This window comes from Amblyraja radiata, chromosome 1, assembly GCF_010909765.2.
Source record: "Amblyraja radiata isolate CabotCenter1 chromosome 1, sAmbRad1.1.pri, whole genome shotgun sequence".
Classification (NCBI taxonomy): Eukaryota; Metazoa; Chordata; class Chondrichthyes; order Rajiformes; family Rajidae; genus Amblyraja; species Amblyraja radiata.
Window position 1 is genome coordinate 162,286,108 of NC_045956.1, and position 21,156 is coordinate 162,307,263.

Consider the following 21,156-nt stretch of genomic DNA (forward strand, 5'->3'; position numbering starts at 1 on the left):
GTTCTTAGTAGTTCTATTATCTATTTATTAATTTATGAAACTGTTAATTAGTCTACAAGTGCGGGCCTTCAGAGACCAGTATCGCCTCCCAGAGAGCAGCAGAGTGAAAATGTGGTTGGCTGAGTGGGATGTGTCCTGCTTGGTGTTTGTGGCTCGGCGTAAGCATCGGGCCCTGTAAATGTCATCCAGGGAGGGTAGTTGAGCGTTTGTGATGCTCTGTGCACTTTTAATAACTCTCTGTAGTTAGATGGGAGATGGCCTCCCAACAGTCTACACTTAATCATGGAATATTTTGCCCCATCCTGTGCCTGGAACTGGTCAGAGTGCCGATCGGTCTTTGTGTGTGGTGAAACTTTTCAGAAAAACTAAGTAGTGTACAGAGAAGATTTTACGAGGACATTGCCAGGACTAGAAGGTGTGAGCTATAGGAAGAGGATGAGTAAGCTGGGATTCAATTCCTTGGAGCGCAGGAGGATGAGTGATGATCTTATAGTAGGTGTATAAAATCATGATGGGAATAGATCGGATAGATGCACAGAGTCTCTTTGCCCAAAGTAAGTGAATCGAGAACCGAAGGGCCTGTTTCCACGCTGTATCACTCTATGGCTCTATGACTCTTAGACTTAAATATCGTCAGAGAAGTATCGACCATCGTTTCACTGTCTGGGCACATCAAAGCCTATGGAAACATTTAATGCCCAAGTCACAGCTAGAAATCCATTCCTCGGCCTTTCAAAGTGCTTGAACCGGAACAATTCCCTCAAACACGCCTTGCCTTGAGGGAACAGTAGACCAAGTCACTGATGCAGCAATGATGGGAACTAACTTCACAGATTTGCAGTAAACACAGATTAAAGCAATGGAACTGTTGAGTCAAATTAAATAGTCACCAGTCCGATTATTTGAATGATCATAAGGTCATAAGAGATAGGAGTAGAACTAGGTCTACTCCGCCATTCAATCATGGCTGATCTATCTCTCCCTCCTAACCCCATTCTCCTGCCTTCTCCCCATAACATCTGACACCCATACTAATTAAGAATCTATCTATCTCTGCCTCAAAAATATCCACTGACTTGGCCTCAATAGCCTTCTGTGGCAGAATTCCACAGATTCACCGCCCACTGACTAAAGAAATTCCTCCTCATCTCCTACCAAAAACAACGTCCTTTAATTTGGTGGCTATGACCTCTGGTCCTCGACTCTCCCACTAGTGGAAACATCCTCTCCACATCCACTCTATCCAAGCCTCTCATTATTCTGTATGTTTCAATGAAGTCCCCACTCATTCTTCTAAACTCCAGCGAGTACAGGGCCAGTGCCGACAAACGCTCATCTTAGGTTAACCTACTCATTGCTGGGATAATGATAAGGGACGTTCACAGAAAACCTTGGCCACTGTGACATACTCTAACAACATTTGAAAAACACTTGGACAGGTAAATGGATGGGGAAGGTTGAGAGGGCTATGGGCCAAACGGCAACAGGTGAGACGAGTGTAGATGGGGCAGCTTGGTCGGCATGGTCAAGTTGGGCCAAAGGGCCTGTTTCTATGCTGTATGGCTCTGACCCTGAATCTATGAATCTAACTTGCAAAGGAACCAGAGACTGGATGATTCACATGGGAGCAGTGACTGCGTGACCAGTGGTCTTTGTAATTGAGTTGGTCAAATCCACGTGACCAATTGAATCAAAAGGGTCTCGACCTGAAACGTCACCCATTCCCTTCTCTCCAGAGATGCTGCCTGTCCCGCTGAGTTACTCCAGCATTTTGTGTCTTTGGTGTAAACCAGCATCTGCAATTCCTTCCTGCAGCATATTATGGTTGACAGAGTGAGCCCACATGTAAATTGGAGGAACAGCACCCCATATTTTGCTTGGACAGCTTACAACCCAGTGGGATGAATGTTGATTTCTCTAATTTAAAGTAACCCCTGCATTCCCTCGCTCATGTTCCCAACATAGTCGGCCTATCAGTTCCACTGTTCTCATCCCTGTATCTCTTCGTCATCACCTCTTCCACGGCCAACAATGGGCCATTATGGGCTCCACCCTTCCTAGGTCATATATCGCCGGCCCTGATTTGTTCTGGCCTTTTCCTACCTCCAGTTTTCCCACTCCCCCTCTACTTTCAGTCTGAAGAAGGGTTCCAACCCAAAACCCAACTTTGTAATTGAGTTGGTCAAATCCACGTGACCAATTGAATCAAAAGGGTCTCGACCTGAAACGTCACCCATCCGTTTTCTCCAGAGATGCTGCCTAGCCCTCTGAGTTACTCCAGCACTTTATGTCAATCTTCGATATAAACCAGCATCTGCAGTTCCTTCCGATGCAAATATTCGCTTGCTGTCAAAGGAATCTGCTTAGTTTAATCCCACCTGGAAGTGTTGAAGTCTGGTTTGGGGATTCTAGGGATGGAGGGGACATTGGGATGACCTAACTATAGCGGGTCTGGGTGGGTGATGTTTTGGGGTGGAACCCTTCCTCTGATCCAGAGTTACTCCAGCACCTGTGTCTATTTTTGGTATAAACCAGCATCTGCAGTTCCTTATTTTGTCGCCAAACTAGAGAGTCTGACATCGTCTCGCAAAACATTGAACAACTGCTGAATTTCCACCACTAGCCTGGAGTTCAATTACCATGAATATCTGATCCGCTGTTTAAATCCCTGGAAGTGTTTCTATCATAAGAGAAAAATCTTTTTTTTTCAAATCTAAAATTTTTTTTTTAGCATCCCATATATTGGCAGCTTCCATGAGAATGCCGTGGCTTCTGGTTGGTTATAAGCATGTGACGTTTTGTTTTCCTAATCATGGGATTTATGTGTGGTGTTTATGTTTGTTTTAGGTCTGACACTTGGCCAGATGAGCACAGGGACAGTTACTCCTTCACTTCCACTTGGTCCATCTCTGACCACCTTGGCTCAGATAGATAACCGTAGCATCAACGCCTCAGCGGGAAGTGGTACTACAACCAGTCCTCCTGTGACAACTGTTCTATTGCCTTCAAACTGCACGGGCTTCAACACCTCATCCTGTAGCCTCTGTTTGCCAGGGCACTTTACCAATAATGGTAAGTGGTCATGTTTACAGAATCAGAAGCTTTGTCTATGTTTTTAAAGAGTAGGAGTTCCTCTCTGTCTATCTGTCTGTCTGTCTGTCTGTCTGTCTGTCTGTCTGTCTGTCTGTCTGTCTGTCTGTCTGTCTGTCTGTCTGTCTGTCTGTCTGTCTGTCTGTCTGTCTATCTATCTGTCTATCTATCTATCTATCTATCTATCTATTTATTTTATGGGCTAATGTACACTTCCATCCATACCCCTTTTCTTGGTGAAAGGAGGAACTGCAGATGCTGGTTTACATTTTACTAAAAAAGTCAAAGTACAGTATTATCTATTTTGATTGGATAGCATGCAAAACAGAAATGTTTAATTGTACCTCAGTACTCACGATGATAATAAACCCACGCCTAAGATTGTGGTGGGTTCAGGTCGGGGGGAGTTCCCCCCCCCCCCCCCGCCACGGGTACCATGTAATCCCGTGCTACCTGCTCCATGGTCGGATAGTCGGTGACTAAACCGTCTCCCCCACCTATTTTTCCAGGTGAGGAGGGGGCTGTTGACCCCCAGCAGGACCAAAAACAGGACCTGTCAAAGGGCGGATCAGCTTCTACGAGCCAACGGCCATCCACACTTCAGTAGAAGTTGCGATCACTGTCGTACATGGCATTGTAAGGAATGATGATAAAGCACACACACCTCAAAATCCTATACTTCCAGCGGCGGATGTCCGCAGGAACTGGAGGACAGAGATGTGTGGTGCGTCCGTCACCGTTCCCTTCGGAAACCAGCACCACTGCGGCGCTGATGTTTTCAACGATGAGGAATTAAGCATTTTTAAAACGTAAAAAAGAAAATTAACATTGAAAGGATTATAATCGTTTAACCTGTTGTTCCTTTTCTCACTTCAAGCATCCTTGAATTGTTCTTGCTGTGCTGATGGCTCCTGCTTTGCTCTGGAGGATTGTCTGATGTGCCCCCAGGGTTACTACCAGTCCCTGACTGGACACATGACATGCGTGCCTTGTTCAAAAGGTACCTACACAAAGTAAGTACACGTGAGCTGCGAACCAGCAAGAGCTGAACATGGTGGGCTTCCTCGGGTCCATGTTGAAATGCTAACACCATGGGTCAGTGGGGGAGGACCACTAGGGTCCTTATGCTGCCCGACATTGAGGGGGAGACTCTCCATAAACATAGGAAGGGATTTCACCCCTGCAGACCAGAAGTGTGGCAAGAGATGCTACCTGAACTGCTGAGTTACTCCAGCGCTTTGTGTCTATCTCTGCACAAACCAGCATCTGCAGTTCCTTCCTGCACAGAGTGGCAAGGGTGCATGGTTAAAGAACAGTTTTTCTTGACATAGAGAGCGGAAACAAGTCCTATGGCCCAACAAGTCCACGCGCGTGGGCCAGCGATATCCCATACGCTAAAGCGGCCTTTTCACGGGGCGACTTGACGCAAGAGTTAACCGGAGTTTAACATCGTGGGAACCTCGTGCGATAACAGTGCGGCATTCGTGGACCACCGTGGACCACCGTAGCGCTAACGGCAGGTCATCGTGTAACTTGGTCACTCGGGAGAAAATTCAAGAAATTTTGAATTTCTCCAAGATTGACTTGTACACTTGTGGTTGAGTATTGCAACATTATATGAACGTAGTGGCCAGTGCGATATCCGTAATAACTCTTGCGGGTACCGTGGGAACTCCTGCGAACGGTGAACCCGGAAGCTGGACAGAGGGGACAGAAGGTGAGTAAAAATTATCTTATGTGGGATTGAATTTAAAAAATAAATAAAAATAAAGATTTGCATCCGCATATGGCCATCAACTTATTCATGAGTTATGTTAATGAGATTCAAGAAAATAACTATAATCTTTAAAAGGGACTTTAAAAGGGACTTTACTGAAAGGTTACGCATTTTTATGGTCTGTGAGAAATTTTTCACATGTACTTCTTTGAGAGATACAGGTCGGAGTCCTCGGGTCCAGGGGTCCGGAACGCTACCAATCAATGTTGTACAGAGACCCGTGTAAGGAGTGAACTGTACATGCTGGTTTAAACCGAAGACAGACACAAAAAGCTGGAGTAACTCAGCGAGTCAAGCAGCATCTCTGGAGAAAAAAAGCTGATGTTTCGGGACGAGACACATCTTCAGACTCAATTCCGATTAGGAGGCTGTCTGAAGAAGGGTTCCAGTGTTGGGGGAGTCCAGAACCAGGGTCCCAGTTTTACAGTCTACCGTGGGAACTCTTTAACTCAGTAAAGTAAAGTAGCCTTTATTGTCATATCAGCGCACAGGCAGCAGTTGACTGTTGCTCTATTCAGTTTCCCAGGGGGTCGGGACGGGACTGGAGTTGGGAGAGAAAGGTGGGGGAGTCGAGGGAGAGGAGGGGGAGACAGATGGGGGTGTCTTCATTTACTGACGGCGGGTGTCTGTCACTGAAACAGGCAGGTGAGATTTCACATCCACCTTGTGTGTGCCTCTCTCTCTCTCTCCCTCCCTCTTACACAGGCTGAGAGACTCTGCCTCTGTGAGTGTACGTCTCTTTCTCCCCCTCTCCCACACACAGTAAGACCGAGGTACTGTGCTCAGTCCATCTGTGTCTCCCACATACACAGTAAAATATGTCTCCAAATGAGCCAATTCAACCAAGGGAGGATATATATAGTGTGTGAAAAAAAAAGTTACATCATTTGTGTCACGTGTAGTTCACGATGTTCATTCAAGATTTAACGGGAATGCTCGGGAAACGGACAAGTCACTCGCACAAATAACAGAAATGCCGAGTACCGTGGGAACTCTTTATCTACCCCCCGTTATATCGTGCGAGACTCGTGCTGGACCACGACCTCTTCACTCTGGTGACATCTTGCGTCAACTCGCCCCGTGAAAAGGCCGCTTAACACTATCCTACACACTAGGGACAATTTACAATTTTACCAAAGCCAATTAAGCTACAACCCTGTATGTCTTTGGAGTGCAGGAGGAAATCGGAGCACTGGAAAAAAAAACACACGGTCACAGGGAGAACGTACAGGCAACACATATTCAGGATGGAACCCGGGTCTCTGGCACTGTGAGCTCTACCACTGCACCACTGTGCCTCTCCAACCGTTGCGAATACTACTGAATACGGCACTAATTATATTTTATTGGATGGTACAGATACCTTGATTTGATTCCAACCTTGAGTGCTGTCCGTGTGTGTACACACACACACACACACGCACACACGCACACGCATACACTCACACACACATATATGTATATGTATGAATATTTTAATTTTTTTTATTTTTATATACGCACATACATACACACATATATATGTACACAAAGCAAGAACAGTTCAAAAGCTATGTATATACATTATTATTCTGAATAAAGTTTAATTTTGGGGGGGAAAACTCTACTTGATGTGTGCCTGGTTTTAGGCTCTGGTTTTAGACTGGTCTTCGAGTCCAATGGCTGTTTTCCTGATGAGTAAGAGGTTTGAGGCTTGGTACTGTCTGCTTCTACCAGGTGAGTGGTCAAGAGAGTCGATTGCTCACTTGCCCAGGTTGTGATGGAAGGGGCTGAATTTCCTGATAGCACTTGAGGCATGACTGAGGATAAGAGGCCAGTCGCACAAGGGTCAACACATTCTGCACTACAGTCGGGAAGGTCAAATGAAGTAACATTTGTCATCAATAGTGGGAGGTGAGACGACCTTTGATTAGTACGAGTGTCAGGGGTTATGGGGAGAAGGCAGGAGCATGGGGTTAGGAGGGAGAGATAGATCAGCCATGATGGAATGGCAGCGTAGTCTTGATGGGCTGAATGGCCTTATTCTGCTCGTATCATTTATGACCTTATGTTTGTTGATGATTAGCAATGTGCCCAGAAGAGCAGGTGATACTGGGGAAGAGTGGGGCTGGCACTATGTAAATATTTATAAAGGCACCCACCTATGCTGTCTCCCTGCTGATGCGAGAGACCAGGGGCTGGACAGGCACTAACTGGCTGCTCTGCTAACTTCACCAGCCTAACTTTGGAATCTAACTTATCCAGGCCTTTGGTCATCTCCAGACTCGGCCATTTCCAATTCTCCTGTGCCTGGCTGATTCCTGCCTTCAACCTTTGAAAAATCTGACATCCAAAAGTTGTCAATGTAATATTGTGATGGACCACCAGAGTCCGAAGAAGGCTCCCGACCTGAAACATCTGACCATTATTTTGCACAGATGCTGCCTGACTTCTTGAGTTCCTCCAGGACTTCATTTTTTATGCTTTGTGTGACTTCCTGATTTGTTCTTGTGCTTTGACTTTTTTTAAACTTCCCATTCGTGGTTTTTAAATCTTCTGACATTTTAAAATGTCTCCAGCTTTGAAATGTAGTTATAATTTCATGCCCTTATTGACAGCTGTGCTTATAGATGTTTAGTTCCTTGCATATTTCCTATCCTCTGTTTGAGCAACACTTTACTTGCCTTTTCTTGTATTTCATTATTTAGTTTAATGTTTCAATTTTATTTAACTTGTGAAATGCTTTGGTATGTTTTACTGGCTGATAGGGATTTTTATAAATTTCCACTCCAAGAAAGATTGCTCCAAATGGGGCTAACGTAAGGTTGGACAGGGGTTGGACAGGCTTAAGGGGTTGGACAGGCTAGATGCAGGAAGATTGTTCCCGATGTTGGGGAAGTCCAGAACAAGGGGTCACAGTTTAAGGATAAGCGGAAATCTTTTAGGACCGAGATGAGAAAAACATTTTTCACACACAGAGTGGTGAATCTCTGGAATTCTCTGCCACAGAAGGTAGTTGAGGCCAGTTCATTGGCTACATTTAAGAGGGAGTTAGATGTGGCCCTTGTGGCTAAAGGGATCAGGGGGTATGGAGAGAAGGATACTGAGTTGGATGATCAGCCATGATCATATTGAATGGCGGTGCAGGCTCGAAGGGTCGAATGCCCTACTCCTGCACCTATTTTCTATGTTTCTATGTTGCAGAAATGAAATGTGAGCTCTGTAAAATAAGTACAGTGTTTTATGCAAACGATGCAATTCAGACCAATCCACATTGTTGCAAAAGCAATTTTTGATCAATGTACCAGTTCTTTATATTTTGCAAAGTGTACAGTGCCATGGGGTTGTGTGATTGATTATTTTCATCTGCAGATATACCTTTGTGAGTGTAGACTGATTTCAACTTTTTTTTGCAAAGAACCTTTGTTTCCAGTGCTGTAACTTGGATTGTCTCTTGTAGTTCCACAGGGAGCACGGAATGTCACTCCTGCAACTCTGGGCTTTATGCCAATGAAACCGGTTCAATAGCGTGCCAGGACTGTCTACCAGGTAGGCCTGTCTGCGAACCCTGAGTAAGTTTCCAGTGATGGGGTGGGAGGGAGGCTGGATAAGGTTGCACGGCAGGGTTGACAATGTCATGCTTTTATTTTTATTTATTTTTGCCCACCCCCACGCTGGGAACTAATGTGAACTGAGTGGTGTTTGGGAGGAGAATTTTAGGTATAGATAGGGTAGATTAGTTTAGGTTAGTTTAGAGATACAGCGCGGAAACAGGCCCTTTGGCCCACCAGGTCTGCGATCCCCGCACATTAACACTATCTTACACCCACTAGGGACAATTTTTACAATTGACCTACCAACCTGTACGTCTCTGAGGTGTGGGAGGAAACCGAAGATCTCGGAGAAAACCCGCGCAGGTCACAGGGAGAACGTACAAACTCCGTACAGACAGCACCCGTAGTTGGGATTGAACCCGGGTCTCCGGCACTACATTCGCTGTAAGGCAGCAACTCTACCGCTGCGCCACCGTGACCACCCTAGATGGTCAGAACCTTTCCCCAGAGTGGAATTGTCAAGTACTAGAGGGCATAGCTTGAAAGTGAGAGGGGCTACGTACAGGGCCAGGAGATGTGCGGAGCATGTTTTAGTTTCCTACACGGTTGGTGGTGGGTGCCTGGAATGCACTGTCAAGGAGTGGTGGTAGTGGAGTTGGGACCCTTCTTCAGACTGCAGGAGTGCTTCTTCATAGTAGAAGGTAGACAAAAGTGCTGGAGAAACTCAGCGGGTGAGGCAGCATCTATGGAGGGAAGGAAATAGGCAACGTTTCGGGCTGATCCCTTCTTCAGAAGGGTCTTCTTCAGAAGCATGTAAACTTTCTTGTGTGTCGTAAGGTCATGAAAGCAACTAAAGAGGGTCTTTCATCATTTAATTAAGTATGTCTACAAATAGTAATGTCTGCACTTAAGCCATAATTTCAATGTTTGTTGCAGATGTATATTTAGAATCTAAAAATAAGGGTCAAAATGCCCTGAAGGAGACTGTTTTTCCCCTATTGGGTCAATTCTATCTCTTTGAAAGGCATTCTCAGAACCCTACTTTCTTTTTCTTAACTCAATTTTTTCTTTTTTGGAAGTTAGTGGGGGGTGGAAACGACATTCGGCATTTGAAATTGCCGTGCACTAACATTTGCCCTCTATTCCCAGGTTACTTCTCGAATGTGAATGCAAGTATCTGTGCGTCTTGTGCCCAAGGATTGTTTTGTAAGTAAGTACTAACAATTGGTAAGAACCTGCATCTTGAGAGTATAAGGTTCATATAAAGCAACATTGGGCAGAAGCTAATTTGATAACAAGATGTTATTAATCCAAGAGTTGAGGAAATTTGCATTAATCTTATTTTTTGGCAGAGCTAAGGAGGTGAACAGTTGAATGAACGCTCCGCTTTTCATAAATTCTGGGAGCAGAATTAGGCCATTCGGCCCATCGAGTCTACTCTGCCATTGAATCGTGGCTGATCTGTCTTTCCCCCTTAACCTCATTCTCCTGCCTTCTCCCTACTTGTACATTATTCTAGCTGTATTTCTGCTATGGCTGCAACACTAGATTATATTTGTTTTCTCTATTGTACTTCTGTATGCTGTGATCTGTTATGATCAAATCTTCCCTTAGTCTTCCATGCTCCAGGGAGAACAGGTCCACCCTCCTTATATCTAAGAGGGGTAATCTTCGATACTAAATCTGCTAACCTATGCATCATTCTGGTAAACCTCTTCTGCATCCGCTCCAAAGCCTCCACATCCTTCTCATAACGGGCTGACCAGAACTGTTCACAATACTACAAATGTGACCTAACCCACGTTCTTGCTCCAACTGCGGTGGGCTGTCTAGCCTCTTCCTTTAATCCATCTGTACTCTCAAATTTTACTTTAGAGATACAGTGTGGAAACAGGCCCTTTCCCCCCCACCGAGTCCACTCTAACCAGTGATCACCCTGTATATTAACACTACAAACACTAGGGACAATTTTACAACTTTCCAAAGCCAACAAACCTATACGTCTTTGGAGTGTGGGAGGAAACTGGAGCACCTGGAGAAAACCCACGTGGTCACAGGAAGAACGTACAAACTCCATACAGACAGCACCTGTAGTGAGGATCGAACCCGTGTCTTTGGCTCTGTAAGGCAGCAACTCTACCACTGCGCCACCGTGCCGCTCCTCATCTGTTCTGTTGCTTTTCAGCACAACACGATGCAGTGAGTGTACCATCTGCCCTGGAGGGGAGGAAGCTCTGTCCACAGCTGCTACAGAGTGCACCAGCTGCCAGTCAGGTACGGCCAAAATAAGCAGAGCCATGCAGAAGTGCAGATGCTGGGTTCTTCAGTGGCCGGAGGAACTCGGCGGGACTGGTAACATTACCTGTGGAGGCAATGGGCAGACGATGTTTCGGGTCTAGACCCTTATCAGTCTGAAGAAAGGTCCTGACCCGGAACGTTATCTCTCTATTCCCTTTCCAGATGTTGCCTGACCTGCTGAGTTCCTCCAGCATTTTGTTCTTTACAGTCTAAACAATAGACAATAGACAATAGGTGTAGGCCATTCGGCCCTTCGAGCCAGCACCGCCATTCAATGTGATCATGGCTGATCATCCCCAATTAGTACCCCGTTCCTGCCTTTTCCCCATATCCCCTGACTCAGCTATTTTTAAGAGCCCTATCTAGCTCTCTCTTGAAAGCATCCAGAGAACCTGCCTCCACCACCCTCTGAGGCAGAGAATTCCACAGACTCACAACTCTCTGTGAGAAAAAGTGTTTCCTCGTCTCCGTTCTAAATGGCTTACAGCTTATTCTTATACTGTGGCCCCTGGTTCTGGACTCCCCCCAACATCGGGAACATGTTTCCTGCCTCTAGCGTGTCCAAACCCTTCACAATCTTATATGTTTCAATGAGATACCCTCTCATCCTACTAAACCCCATAGTGTACAAGCCCAGCTGCTCCATTCTCTCAGCATATGACAGTCCCACCATCCCAGGAGTTAACCTTGTAAACCTACGCTGCACTCCCTCAATAGCAAAAACAAATGGTGAAGGGCAGTTGTACAATTGCTCAAAATGCTATTGCAGGAATTTCTGAGACTTGCCCAGAAATGTGAAGCTTGGTCACCCAGCTCACTGAGTCCACACTGTGTCATGCACCTATTTACATTAATATCATTCTGTTTCATTCTACTACTCCAAGATTCCATGACTCGCCTGTTGTGAAAGGCATGGGCAAGGATTTCCATTGTGTCCCTCTTTTTGTTGTTGACTACTCCACCAGCGTAGAATTATAGAATAACCTATAGTGACCCAGAAGCTGCCTTGGATCATGGAATCTGGGGTAGCGATGGAAGCAGTTTGGTTGTGGTGTTCAAAACCAAACTGAGGCAGCATCTGAAAGGGACGGATTTGCAAGGGTGTAGGACAAGCTCAGAGTTGATGTGGGCGTAGCAAGAGTGTCAAGGATTATGTGGAGAAGGCAGGAGAATGAGAGGGAAAGATAGATCAGCCATGATGGAATGTTGGCTCAGACTTGATGGGTCGAATGGCCTAATTGACAGGTCTTGTTGACCTGACTTGACAAGTCACATTGATGCCACCTGTGCTGTATCTGCTCAATGCTTATCTACCAAAGGAGTGCATTTGGAAAAAGTAATGATATGTGTAAGTGTATAAAAGAATAATATAATAATCTGAGTTGTATGCTTTCCTGCTCGTTACCCGTTTCTTTATTTTGCAGGAATGTGCAAACCACCAAAGGATGTTCTCTGCAGAATGTGTCAGAATGGATATTACCAGATAGAGCCGGGACAGGAGAGCTGTAACCTGTGTCCTGAGCAGCATTACTGCCCCGTGAGTAGTGCTACTGTGAATAAATAGCAGCGGGAGGGACGATGTATGTGCTTGTTGCAGGTGGAGATGTGGGAACTGGAGGAAGATCACGGGAGACACTGCCGCTTGGGATTTGCGGATCTGCGATGGTTATATTCCAAAACGATTCAGGCTGTAGCACCACCCTCTGCAAACTGTGCTCGCCCTTGCCTGAGTTTTGCTTAACTCACCTCAGTAATTTGGTCATAACTATTGCAGTTACAGGTGACTTGACTGGAGATTCAAGTGCGGATGCACAGAGCAATAAGCATATTGTAAGAAGAGTCTGAAGAAGAGTCTCGACCCGAAACATCACCCGTTCCTTCTCTCCAGAGATGCTGCCTGTCCCGCTGAGTTACTTTTTGTGCCGATCTAAGCATATTGTAAACAAAAATGCTGGGGAAACTCAGCAAGTGAGACGGCATCTATGGAGCAAAGGAGTAGGTGACGTTTTGGGTCGAGGCCCTTGTCTGAAGAAGGGTCTTGACCCGAAACGTCACCTATTCCTTAGCTCCATAGATGCCGCCTCACGCGCTGAGTTTCTCCAGCAATTTTGTCTACCTTCGATTTTTCCAGCATCTGCAGTTCTTTCTTAAGCATATTGTAATGTGGTTTTGGAATCTAAGATAATTAAAAACTGGACTTCTAAATAGTCCTTAAATTTGTCTCAGTCTCTGCAGAATTTCTGGGTTAGGTGACGGTGAAAATGTTGAGTTGTTCAATGATATTTTATTGTCACATGTACCTAGGTACAGTGAAATGCTCTGTTGTGCATACTAGCTAGTAAATTCATACAGCAGACCTCACGTAGACAGTACACAAGTGTTGCCCTGTTTCTGGTGCTGTCAAAGTTACAAGAGTTTACCGGACAATCCTATCTTCTGCCAGCTGGTGCATGTGGCAGCCTGCCGGCCCCTTCATAATTCGGAGATCAGAATTCAATTCTCCGGCAACTGTGTTTAATAATAGTTAATAATTTGAAATAGAAAAAATGATCACAAAACTATTGTTTTGAAAAAGTTACCCCTCAGATTCCTATGAAATCTTTTCCCCTTCACCTTGACCCTATTGTCCGCTGGTCCTCAAATCCCCTACTCTGGGCAAGAGACTCTGTGCATCTACCAGATCTATTCCTCTCATGATTTTATATACCTCAATATGATCACCCCTCATCCTCCTGCGCTCCAAGGAATAGAGTTACCCTTTTCCCCCTTATAAAATCCTTTGCGATTGTCCTTAATGCTACCCGCTAGAGCTATCTCCTGGCCCCTTTTTGCCCTTCTGATTTCCTTTTTCAGTTTACTCCTTAGTTCCCAATACTCCTCCAGGGATGCACTTGATCCCAGCTGCCTATACCTGCCCATGCATCCTTCTCGTTTTTGACCAATGCCTCAATTTCCCTTGTCAGCCATGCTTCCTTACGTTTGCCTGCACTTTTAAAAACATCCCACTTGGCCGATGTTCCTTTCCCGTCAAATAACCTGCTCCAGTCAACTTGAGCTCCAATCGCTATGATTTTCCCAGTCTATATTGGGAAAGTTAAAATCCCCCTACTACAACAACCTTATTTGACCTGCAGCTGTCTGCAATCTCCCGGCACATTTGTTCTTCTAATTCCCGTTGACTATTCGGGGGTCTGTAGTACACCCCCAACAAGGTGATCATCCCTTTCACCCGACGCCGAAGTTCCATCTTCACGGCAAGAGGGCCTTGAAAATCATCGGACTGGCTGCACGGCCACAATTGGGCCCCGACCTCGGGTGTTTCACAGAGGAAGAGGACTTAACTTTCTGGTGCCTTTCCCCACAGTGGACATTTTTGATTCTGCTGTGGGGGGACGTTTGTGTTGAACTCTGTAATGTGTTGTGTCCATTTTCTTTATTTTTTTTAACCCTTTTCTATGGTTTGTATGGAAACTTATTATCTATTTTATGTAAAGCACTTTGGTGTCAATGCGAGTTGACTTAAAACGTGCTATATAAATAAAACTTACTTACTAACTTACTACTTACTTTCTTGTTCCTCGACTCCACCCATATTGCCTCACTAGCCAAACCGTCCGTAATGTCATCTCTGAACACAGTCGTGACATCCTCCTTAACCAATAAAGCAAACCCCCCACCTCATTTCCTCACCCCTGTCTCTCCTGAGGCTCCTGTACCCCAGAACATTGAGCTGCAAGTCCTGCCCCCCTCTTAACCAGATTTCAGTCATGGCTACAACGTCCCAGTCGCTCGTACCTATCCACGCCCTAAGCTCATCTGCCTTGCCCGTAAAGCCCCTTGCATTAAAATACGTGCATTTTAAACCAACCCTCCTTCCTCGCTCTCCACCTTTCACCTGCCTATTCTGCCCACTAACCTTTCCCTCACCACCCTCCATACCAACTTGTAACCTCTCACCTGCCTCTGTCCTGTATGAGATCTGCCATGCTTGCCTGATCTGGCCTATGTGTGACCCCGGGGTAGTCTGGGCTGGGGAGTGAACCCTGGCTTTGTCATCAATGCCCACATCCCACAATGTGTTTGTCAGCTTATAAGAGATGGGGCAAAGAGTCATACAGCATGGAAACATGTGCAGGAGGAGGCCCTTCGAACCTGCACCGCCATTCATTGTGATCATCCACAATCAGTAACCCCTGCCTGCTTCTCTCCATATCCCTTGATTCCGCTATCCTAGAGCTCTATCTAACTCTCTTTTAAATTCATCCAGTGACTTGGCATGCTGGGGACATGCTGGGCTTCCTATTGCATGTAACTTTATCTATTGCATGTAAAGTTATCAGCGGAACAAAGCATGACTTTCTCTTTGTTTTCCCACCTGCAGAGTCCTGATGTGATTCCAGTCCGTTGTCCAAGTGATGCGTTCTGTCCGCCTGGCAGCACTGCCCCTCGGTACTGCATGGAAACGTTCTTCCTCAAATCTGGAGACCACTGTGTGCTCACCCCACTGACTATATTCCTGCTTGTCATCATTGCCATCCGTGAGTAAAGGGGCTTTATTTCTTGGGAGAGATCAAGATTCGGCAAATGTTCTGTCATTATGGAATTTACACGCTCATAATTGTGTCTGTCTGTGTGTGTCTGTTAGTGGGAATGAACTCCATTTGACCCTGAGTAAGATTGTGTCACAGCTTGTAGAGTTATTACCTCACAGCACCAGAGACGCAGGTTTGATCCTGACCTCGGGTGTTGTCTGCGTGGAGTTTGTTTTAGTTTTAGAGGTACAGCATGGGAGCAGGCCCTTCGGCCCACCGAGTCCTCACCGACCATTGATCATCCGTACATCAGCACTATCCTACACACTGGAGGCAATTTTACAGAAGCCAATTAACCTACAACCCTATCTAGCTCTCTCTTGAAAGCATCCAGAGAACCTGCCTCCACCGCCCTCTGAGGCAGAGAATTCCACAGACTCACAACTCTCTGTGAGAAAAAGTGTTTCCTCGTCACCGTTCTAAATGGCTTACTCCTTATTCTTAAACTGTGGCCCCTGGTTCTGGACTCCCCCAACATCGGGAACATGTTTCCTGTCTCTAGCGTGTCCAAGCCCTTAACAATCTTATATGTTTCTTATATGACAAGATAAACCATCCACTGGCTCTCCCTTGTCCATTTTCCTAGTTACATCTTCAAAAAATTCCAGAAGATTAGTCAAGCATTAGTCAAACAACGAGAGTTGTTTTTTAAATGTGCTATAGAAATAAAAGTGACTTGACTTGACGTAGCAGTTAGTGCTACTGCCACACGGCTGCAGGGACCTGCGTCTATCTGACTTCAGGTGCTCTGGGGTTTCTTCCTACAAACTGAAGAGATTGGCAGGTTAATTGCTCATTGGAAATTGTCCACCAGTGTGGGTACGATGGAGAGAGATTAAACTGTGGGAGTGTGGGAGTAGGTTGCAGGGCTGCAGGTGAAGCAGACGTGGCAATGGGATTGCCCTGCTGGGATTGGCATGGAATCAGGGGTTGGGTGGGGGGCGGGGGGGGGGAGTGGCTTCCTGTGTTGTATTGGGTAGGCCTTAAGTCTTGGGATGTTACTATGACTGTTATCGTTAAATGGAGAGCTAAATAAATATATTCAATGGATATATTCAGTGGAGAGATCCATTTTTTGGATACTGGATTTTGCTAAGAAAATGTGGAGGCTTTTGATCAGCCAGAATCTGTCGGTCAAGTTGTCAAGGGCTGTTTGATCTCCTTATCTTGTGTTCCTGTATCTATATACATTTAAAACTCTGTGTGTGTGTGTGTGTGTGTATGTCATTTTTTTTGCCCTTTGTCATTTTTTTGCCCTTTGATTCGTTACTCCCCCTAAACCACATGCAAAAACGCCGAGATTTTTACCATTTCGCTAGCGATTTCACTTTTAGATTCGCTCATCCACTCCTCATCAAATTTCGTCATTTTTCTGTACACATTCATTTTTAATAAAATCCTTCCCCCCCCACTCACTCATTTTTTCGCCTCCTGCTGGCCAGCCATCATAACGGCTGTTGCCGCCCAGCTCTCCTCCAAAAACGCCGACATTTTTCCTCTTTCGCTAGCGACCAACATTTTTCCCATTTCGCTAGCGATTTTACTTCCCATTACCTCTGATACCTGTACAAATCAAGAATCTATCTATCTCTGCCTTAAAAATATCCACTGATTTGGCCACAGACTCACCACCCTCTGGCTAAAGAAATGTCTCTGGATCGCCTTCCTAAAAGAATGTCCTTTAATTCTGAGGCTGTGACCTAGACTCTCCCACTAGTGGAAACATCCTCTCCACATCCACTCTATTTAAGCCTTTCAATATTCTGGACGTTTCAATGAGGTCCCCCCTCATTCTTCTAAACTCCAGCGAGTACAGGCCTACTCTTCCATTCAATCATGGCTGATCTATCTCTCCCTCCTAACCATGATCATATTGAATGGCGGTGCAGGCTCGAAGGGCTGAATGGCCTATTTCTGCACCTATTTTCTATGTTTCTATGTAACCCCATTCTCCTGCCTTCTTCCATTAACATGTGACACCTGACACACCAGGGCCATCCCAGAACTATTTTCACATGTTGTGTAAGTTGAAAGTTCTGCTCTTATCTATTGTTTAATTCCATCTGTAAAATATCTTTCACTCTCTTTCAGTCATTTTGCTGCTGATCATCATCTTCATCATACGCCGTAAAAAGGAGAACATGCCAAGGGACCCGGTCCGATCTCCGCTACTGAGCAAAGAACAAACCCCCGGCCAAGAGACTCGCATGTCTTATGGGATCTCCTGGGACTCGGAACCATTGTACGCAGGGTGGTAACTGTGGCTTCCTCGTTCCACACCAGGGATCTGGGAGTCTGGCTCACAACAAGAGTATTTTGCACAATTATAAACAAGGAAAACAAGAAAACAATTGTGCACCTGAACGTAGCCAGTGTCATGCCTGGAAACCAAATTGTGAAACTACACTCTTGGCTGTTTCAAGTTTGTGGTGAATTCTGGAGATATGTTGTATCCGATGGCATCTTGACAACACAATGAAATGCACCAATGCTCATTTGTCCTGGAGATGGTATTTCGGGTTGAAATTGATTCCTTGCATCATCAGATTACAAGTTCACCCATTCACCTTTCCATTTACTGAAGAAATTGCACTTGTAACAGTACAAAGTTCACTTGTTTTCACACTAAAATGAACTGAGATACAAAGATGAAGATGGACAGTGTTAATGATTAATTTTGCACTTTTTATATTAGGTATTGTCGTCTTTGGCAATAGAAATTCTTTCAGAAGAAGTAATGTATTGACTATTGCACCTTAATCAGGTTTTTAGGCCTGGCCTGTTGATAGATGCTTTGTTTTACTGTGCAAGGTGGGCCAGGAATGGCTCATTAACTGAGCACCATGCATCATAAGGCAATGAAGTTAGGAAATGTCACCTTCTGTTACCAAGCACAGAATAATATTTGCTGTTTTTTTTAAATGTGTCTTTGTGATGTTTTAGGTACGTGGCATTTTTATGTTGGAGTGTTTAAATTTAAGTCAGTTTGCAGTAAGACAGGCTAATGTTGAGCAGGAAACCTGTGATTATCTTCTGAAAATTACTTTTAAATGGCTTCAGTTTGCTGCAATTGGAAATGCTGGGGTCCAAGGTACTTTGTTTCATCTTTAGTGAGTTCCCAATTCATATGTTGACCTCTGGGTTGAGGAAGATTCGAATGGACTAATTGTAAAATGACGCTAGGTGATATGAGTGTTAATAATAAAACCAAATGTTCGGTACAGTAGTGCTCAGGACAAGAGATTAGCCCCGGGAACTATTCTAAATTTAAAGATTTATCTTGTTGAATACATGGTCGTTGAATAGGCTTTTTGTTAGGTCAATTTAAGTCCAAGCATTTTAGTGCAGTGTTTGATCTGCAACCATCAGCCCCTGACCACTCCAAACATCTGGATTGTCACTTTAAAACCTGCATGTACAGTTGTTCTCCTTAAGTGTACAAGGAGGAACTGCAGATGCTGGCTTATACCGAAGTTAGACACAAAAAGCTGGAGTAACTCTGCGGGACAGACAGCATCTCTGGAGAGAATGAATGGGTGACGTTTCGGGTCGAGACCCTTCTTCAGACTGAAGAAGGGTCTCGACCTGAAGTCTGAAGAAGGGTCTCGACCCGAAACGTCACCCATTCATTCTCTCCAGAGATGCTGTCTGTCCCGTTGAGTTACCCCAGCTTTTTGTGTTCTCCTTAAGTTGCTGCTCTCGACACAATGGTACGGCTAATCTGAGGCACTATATACATTTTGTTATACAGGTAAATTTTAAGCAGAGATGTGACTTTTGGATTATTTTATTTAACAATATGAAATTGTATATTGATGGCAAAGGTAATGGTGTTTCGGGGAACTTGCATGTTTAAAAGCACAACCAAACCTTCAGTACCTTTTTAATGACCTCACTCGATGCTTAATTTAACAAAATAAAGTAGAATTGAAATGAAGTGGTTTGCTAATTCTGATTTTTTTTTTTAAACCTGTCACAAACTTTTCTGTCTTTTTCCCCCCCACTTGGGTGTACTCTGGTTTGCTGTGCTAACTGTTTTGAACTGTAATGTCTTTTTAAAAAAGAATAAACTAATTAAAAGGATTTTTTTTTAAAGAGCCAGACTTATTTTTACAGAGTAATTTGAGGATCCATCATAAATTGAGGTTTATGTTTTAATACACCGCCCTCTCATGCAATCATAGGAGATGCAACACCTGCTCTTTGACCTCTTCCTATCATTTGTTGGGGTGGGGGGGGGGGGGGGAGAGAGGCACTCTTTTCACCCTCCCCTTTCACCCATCCCCAGATTCTTCATTGCTTCACGTATGCAAACTGAAAGCATACGATATTAGTATGCAAACTTAAAGCACACGGTATTGGGGGTTCAGTATTGATGTGGATAGAGAACTGGCTGGCAAACAGGAAGCAAAGAGTAGGAGTAAATGAGTATTTTTCAGAGTGGCAGGCAGTGACTAGTGGGGTGCCGCAAGGCTCAGTGCAGGGACCCCAGCTATTTACAATATATATTAATGATTTGGACAAGGGAATTGAATGCAACATCTCCAAGTATGCGGATGTCATGAAGCTGGGGGCCAGTGTTAGCTGTGAAGAGGATGCTAGGAGGCTGCAAGGTGACTTGGATAGGTTGGGTGAGTGGGCAAATGCATGGCAGATGAAGTATAATAATAATAATAATAACAATAAATACTTTATTGATCCCCTCAGGGAAATTCAGATGTCCAGAAGCCCCCAACCAACAAACCCACAGATTCAAAACGAACGCAGACAGAAAATACATAGAATACAATGTGGACACTACCTGAGAGCAATAAATACTTAAAAAGACCAATAATTAACAGTTAAAAATTAAAAATTGCAAAATGCATCCCCCTATAGCCTAGCGGTCCGAATTATAAAATCTAATGGCTGCAGGGGTGAAGGATCTCCTGAACCGCTCCGTTCTACAGGGCAGGGAGAGGAGCCGGTTGTTGTTCCGAGTGCTCTTTTGACTCTCCAGAATTACATGGAGGGGATGCCCGGGGTTTTTCAGGATGACCTGCACCTTGTGCCTCATACGCCTCTCAAGCACATCCATCCCAGAGTCTACTCTCCCCTCCAGCACTGAGCTAGCTCGTTTGACCAGCATCTTGTTGTTTTTTGCACTAATGCTGTTGCCCCAGCAGACAACAGCGTAGAAAATAACACTTGCAACCACAGTGTTGTAAAACATGTGCAGCATATCATTACACACATTGAAGGATTTGAACCTTCTGAGGAAAAAGAGTCTGCTCTGGCCTTTTTTGTAGAGGGAGTCAGAGTTGACAGACCAGTCCAGTTTGTTATCAAGGTGCACTCCAAGGTATTTATATGTCTGCACCACCTCAATGTCAGCCCCTGCAGCGTTGACCGGCTGAAGGGGGAGCTTGGACCTGCCAAAGTTAACCACCATCTCTTTAGTCTTAGTTGTGTTCAGGATGAGACAGTTCTCTTCACTCCAGGCACAAAAGGCACTGGTCAAGTTCCTGTATTCCTCCTCCTGCCCGTTCCTTACACATGCCACAATCGCTGTATCATCTGAGTATTTCTGTACGTGGCATGTGTCAGACTTATAGTTAAAGTCTGCTGTATACAGGGTGAAGAGGAACGGGGCCAGAACCGTTCCCTGTGGGGCTCCAACATTGCACACCACTGTGCCAGAGACACTGTCCCCCAGCTTGACAAACTGTGGTCGACCCGTCAGGTAGTCGTATATCCAGGAGATAAATGTGGAATCCACCCCCATCTTCTTAAGCTTGTCATTCAGAATCAGGGGTTGGATGGTGTTGAACGCACTTGAGAAGTCGAAGAACATAATCCTCACATAGCCACCGGGTTTGTCCAAAAA

At 45.0% G+C, this 21,156-nt stretch overlaps 1 protein-coding gene across 2 annotated transcripts in view; it reads left to right on the forward strand.

The window, feature by feature from the left end:
* The window catches only part of LOC116981389 (multiple epidermal growth factor-like domains protein 6), a 55,328-nt gene extending 37,704 nt beyond the window's left edge, over positions 1 to 17,624 (forward strand). The window contains exons 2-9 of one of the 2 annotated variants that reach the window (XM_033034428.1): positions 2,848 to 3,072; positions 3,968 to 4,103; positions 8,307 to 8,395; positions 9,550 to 9,610; positions 10,586 to 10,674; positions 12,123 to 12,235; positions 15,080 to 15,236; positions 17,382 to 17,624. In XM_033034428.1, coding sequence (XP_032890319.1) covers positions 2,848 to 3,072; positions 3,968 to 4,103; positions 8,307 to 8,395; positions 9,550 to 9,610; positions 10,586 to 10,674; positions 12,123 to 12,235; positions 15,080 to 15,236; positions 17,382 to 17,548 — 1,037 coding nt within the window. In that variant the 3' untranslated portion in view covers positions 17,549 to 17,624. The remainder of the gene's footprint in view (positions 1 to 2,847; positions 3,073 to 3,967; positions 4,104 to 8,306; positions 8,396 to 9,549; positions 9,611 to 10,585; positions 10,675 to 12,122; positions 12,236 to 15,079; positions 15,237 to 17,381) is intronic. The other variant, XM_033034438.1, reaches the window with a different exon arrangement.
* The last annotated feature ends 3,532 nt before the right edge of the window (positions 17,625 to 21,156 follow it).